Below are 5000 nucleotides of genomic sequence, written 5' to 3'. Positions count from 1 at the left end.
CTCCTCGCCCCACAACATCTCAAAGGACATGCAATTAATTCCTATCGAAAAAATATTTTCTAAAAGAGACTCGATCCGTAACGCCAGGGAAGCGTTTTCAAAAGGCAGGACAATTGATCCCAACGGTCTTAATATCCGCGAAGAAACGTATTAGATTTCAGTTTATTATTTAGAGTCATTTCTGTTATTTTTCTGTTACTCTTAGTATTTGAATTCAAATTCGTTGTAACTGCCATGTTTTATCACATTTTTTCCAGTATTACGTCAATATCCATTTACTATATATATATATGTACATAGAAGCAATTCAATGTAAACTCTCATTGTACCTGAAGAAGGCTGGTTTGGCCAGCCGAAATATAGTACACCACTAAAATCAAATCTACGTTGTATCGGCTCTTGCTTAAAATATTTAGTTTCTCAACTTGTAATTACGCCGATGAGATCAAGCCACTGATCCAACGTACATCGATAGGAAGATTGTCCACGGTTGCTTACTTCAAAACTCACAAAAGTGAAACACTTATGCCCCAGGCGGGGTAGGGAGAAGACAAAAAATAAAGAGGAATAAATGACAGGGAACTAAGAAGAGAAGAAGTAGAAGAATTGATGACAGATGGCATAATCTAGTTCAAGGAGAATAGAAGGCAGAACTGACCTGGATTCTTACCGCGGGCGTCCCCCTTCCAATCCTTCTCCCAGTTCCTTTCTTTCGATTTTTTGTTCCCTTCTCCCTCCTCCCCACCCCGACCTGGAACTGTCCGTGCAACACACAAGGGACTCAAAAATAATGGCGATGATGCGTGCTACAAAATTGCCATTGTTTTTACGGGAGGCTCAGATTTTTTAATTAAAGAGAACTCAAAGGAATTTGCTTCATGCATATAGGGTATTTATGTTTGGAACGAAAGGAGCTAGACTCACCCTAAGGTCTCCACTGTTTCACTACAGCCGAAATTTTGAACCAGGGACTACCTGGATCAAATTCAACTAGTGCCACAACAGGTCTTGAGTCAAGGCAAGCGGCCTAACCATTAGGCTTCACTGCCTGCTTTAACTATAACCTCCATGTTAACGATAACATGTGTAATATCGTTAACAGTAGAAACAATCGGTTAATTGTGACGTTGACATTGCTTACAGCCCCACCCCTCTCCTCTTCTAGCAGTATTTTTTAGTCTTACACAAACTAACCACGGTTTGTCTTGGTAAAAATTTTCAGGTGGAATAGAAATACTTGTAAATGCGAGTGTGCTAAAGCGCCTGACGTCTGTCCTCTGAGAATGGTTTGTGCCTTTTTTATGTTTTATTTATTTGTTGTCTTTTTTCATTTTATCTGTCAAGTGCACAGATGTCAAACTGCTAGGAAGGAGTAGAGAAACTATAAAGTTGATAAATTTACACTCCGTCATATCTAAACGAGATAAGGCATACATGTATATAAAGCTGGTGTTTATATGATCCAAGCTTTTACAGACTCCTTATCAAGAAATGTAATAATTCAATCGCTTTTATTCCCGCAGACTTGGAGCCATGATATTTGTGATTGTAGATGCTTAGACAGTGTCGTCGATGAGTGCACAGAGGCAAAAATGGGGATTGACGTGAACTGTAAATGTGTACAGGTGCTTCCAGTTAGAAAGCCAGAAGATGGTAAGGAAGCATGTGCATATCATTCAACACAGTCGCTGTTAAACTCTTGTTATCTCGTTTCAAGCTTCCGATTGGTCAGCCGTACTTTTCCATTATTATAAGGTCAGAAGGCGATCATAACGATTGCGATAACAACGACAGCGATGACGATGATGATTATTAATATTATTATAATTAATAACAATAATAATAATAATAATAATAATAATAATTTTATTATTATATTATTATTATTATTATTACTGTTATTATGACAGAGATGATGATTTGCTAGCTAGGGGAAATGGTATTTACAATATACCAGTGACTTAATTTATTTCTTTTCTTTAGGAGCTAAAACGCACTACCACATGTTCATCACATTGCTGATTGGTCAAACGGTGATTATTATTGTCCTCATCTGCGCTCTGGTACACTGGGTAAGAAAACGATCCCGGCAAAACTCGGATCATTCTCCTCTCGACCGATTAGACTCGAGCAAGACTGATGAGACTTACGAGATTGACCAGCACTGTAAGTATGTATTTTTTATGTGAACTCTTCTTGAAACGAATCATGATGTAAAAAAACGATATACCGTTTCCCAACGGTGTGTCTTTTCACCAAAACCAAATAATTTTTCGCTGGTTACGACAGACATAAAGAAAATCAAATGCATGCATTCGGCGCTAAGTCCAAGAAAACTGCAATTTTCTTCATGAACTCACGCTGACTCTCTGTTGACTCACAAAAGAGCTTCATCGAAACTCGCTAAATTAGGTGAAGATTTTCATTTTATACAGCGTATTGTTTTTCTACAAACAACGTTTAAAAGTGTTTTTGGTTTCGTTACATGTAACTAAATACTAGAGATTAACGGAGTCCATTCCGGGTTGCCGTGGATCGCGCAAAGCCCAAGTCACAAGCTTGGTAAAACAGCAAGCCGACGTTTGCTGTCTCACGTATACAGATGTGATGCTAAATCTCTCTATTATTGTGTTTCCCTCTGATTATCTGAAATTGTGCGGCGATGTTAATTTTTAAGCCAGCAATAAGAGGATAACAGTGCGAACAATTATCCTACGCTCTCGATTGTAAAAAGGTCCTGGGTAAGGCTCCGTATTTGGGTATCTTTCTGAATCCGAGCCAGTGTTGTTACGTCATTTATTACAGCCATTTTGAAATCAGTGGTCATCCTTGCGATATGATTGGCCTACACTATGAAATTTAAATACAAATCGCGCAATGTTTCTGCTCTAAATCGTATCCTTCATATCAGATTGAAAATAAACTAACTACAGTAGGCAAGTACATATATTAATAGGTATGAATATGGTCAAAACCTCTGTGATTTTAAATTGGGTGTAATAAAGTGATCGTTGAATTTTTTGTGGCGCAACATGATTTTGGTTCGAGACCATGCTTGTTTGTGACTCCAGACCAAATCGCAATCCAGTCACTTCAATTATCATTGTTTATTCAGCTTGAACATTCTGAAAAAATACCATATTTATTTTCGTTCAGACATAAATTATTTTTGAGAATTTTGTTTCTCTATTTCTTCCAGATCTTAAGGTGACCGTGGAATCAGAGTCTACAGATTGTTTAAGAGACACTGGATACGTTTCCAGCGATAACGTTAGCTGTACGGCTTCTTCTCCACCGTTAAATAGGGAAACAAATTTATAGCTCCCGCGGACTGGAAGCAAACTCATCAAGTTGAGAGAGAACGGGGCAGCAATACAATACAAACTGCGTCATGTGAACTGAGCTGGACGTGCGAAATTTGAAACGGAATGAAAAAAGGATAGAACTGCAAGGGAAGGCTTTGGCTTCGTGGACTTGTCTTCAGTAAGAGGTCGATTTTTACCTTTCTTACTGACCGTTATCGAGGCATTTTGATGAGATGTGATCCACTGTTTAAACCTCTTCGAATATAATAGGGAAATAATGCTCATTAGCTTTCCGTTTGAGGGCTTCGACTGTTTAAGCAACCATACATCGAGGCTTAGGTTTTCATCAAATTTTTCCTCAGTTGCTTGTCATGGGGAAAAGAAAATAACTAGAGCTTTTCTCCAGAAAAGAACAATTTTCGGTCATTGCTCAGTTTAATAGCCATTTCCGAGTTCATGTCTGCCTCCTCTTTAAAGCGAGTCTAAGTCTTTCTTATGAAAGTTAGTTTTCATTCATATGTGAAGTAGCACTAATTACCATCACAAAAACTTTACACTTAGAATCGCTTTGAAGAAGAGACAGATATGAACTCGGAAATGGCCTATTCCAAGTGCGTCTTCCACATCTTTTAGGATATTTCAAGTAGTTGTTTTTTATCTTTTCTAGGAAAAGAAATCGTTAAGACTCAATACTAAAATAGTGAAAAAAGTATGGTCATCAAGACTAGTTAGCGTTGGTAGCGAGTTATGAAATTACCATATACTTCAGGAACCCAAACTGTTTATTTACAGAATGTCACAAATCAAATGTACATAGTCCTGAAATTAAAGAAAAGAAAAAAAAACATTGGTTTCTTGTTTCACATATTTTAAGTTTAGTAATGAGGTGTTTAACAGCAAACAGGCAAGCAAGCAAGGTATTAAATTTCTGTCCTTTCACTCGCAGGGTTAGGGGAGATTCCGGAGGGGGGGAGGGGACTAGGAATAATAACAGCGGAGCTCAGGCGCGCGAAGAACGCCAGCGGAGTACCATGGGTAAGTTTTTGTGGGAAATCTGTCATCCATCCGAGAAATTTTGGTTATGACGTCAGCGTACGCCCGCCCATGCCCGCCCGTACTGTCTGGGTGGAGGTGGGGAGGCAGGACAGCCTCTGGGGATGGGAGTGTTCGGGCAAATTTCTTTGGCGGGAAATCATACTAGTGCCGATCACCGGGATAAAGAGCAGGAAAGAGAACGAGAGAAGAGACCACGAAATTTGAGAAATTTAAGCGAAGAAAGCCTCGATTGAAGCCGAGGAAAGAGAAGGAGAGAAAATTTCAATGAAGAACACCGGAAATCTGAGAGAAATAGAGCGAGAGACAAAATACTAATTTACAACGGTTGGCTTTCAGGTACTGTTTTCCTTCGTAATGCATGCCTTGCTGCTTCACATATTTTGTAAAACTCGCTAAAAAAACGAAGAAGGTCTGAAACAGAGATTCTGGCATTATTCAACAATCACATTTAAAGGATTTTTGTGTTAAATGGATTTCCAGTCGTGAGATGCTTTGTTTGACTGTGAAATTGCAGTCGAGTAAGTGAATTTACTACTCTTTAGCTTGACTCTTTTCATTATTCAAAGTAAGTCAAACGAAAAATGTTGTGAAAGAGATTACTATGCATGTAATTTCAGTTTCAGTTGTTGATTCAAATTG

At 38.5% G+C, this 5000-nt stretch overlaps 1 protein-coding gene across 5 annotated transcripts in view; it reads left to right on the top strand.

The window, feature by feature from the left end:
* The window catches only part of LOC138045089 (uncharacterized), a 7502-nt gene extending 3346 nt beyond the window's left edge, over positions 1-4156 (top strand). For 3 of the 5 annotated variants that reach the window (XM_068891469.1, XM_068891472.1, XM_068891471.1), the window contains exons 4-7: positions 1223-1286; positions 1524-1653; positions 1984-2166; positions 3200-4156. In XM_068891469.1, coding sequence (XP_068747570.1) covers positions 1223-1286; positions 1524-1653; positions 1984-2166; positions 3200-3321 — 499 coding nt within the window. In that variant the 3' untranslated portion in view covers positions 3322-4156. Of the gene's footprint in view, positions 1-1222; positions 1287-1523; positions 1654-1983; positions 2171-3199 lie in introns of all 5 variants that reach the window. The other 2 variants (XR_011131534.1, XM_068891473.1) reach the window with 2 other exon arrangements.
* Positions 4157-5000: the final 844 nt, after the last annotated feature.

The sequence above is a fragment of the Montipora capricornis genome, chromosome 4 (assembly GCF_036669925.1).
Source record: "Montipora capricornis isolate CH-2021 chromosome 4, ASM3666992v2, whole genome shotgun sequence".
Taxonomy (NCBI): Eukaryota; Metazoa; Cnidaria; class Anthozoa; order Scleractinia; family Acroporidae; genus Montipora; species Montipora capricornis.
This window is presented reverse-complemented; position numbering and strand designations above follow the sequence as displayed.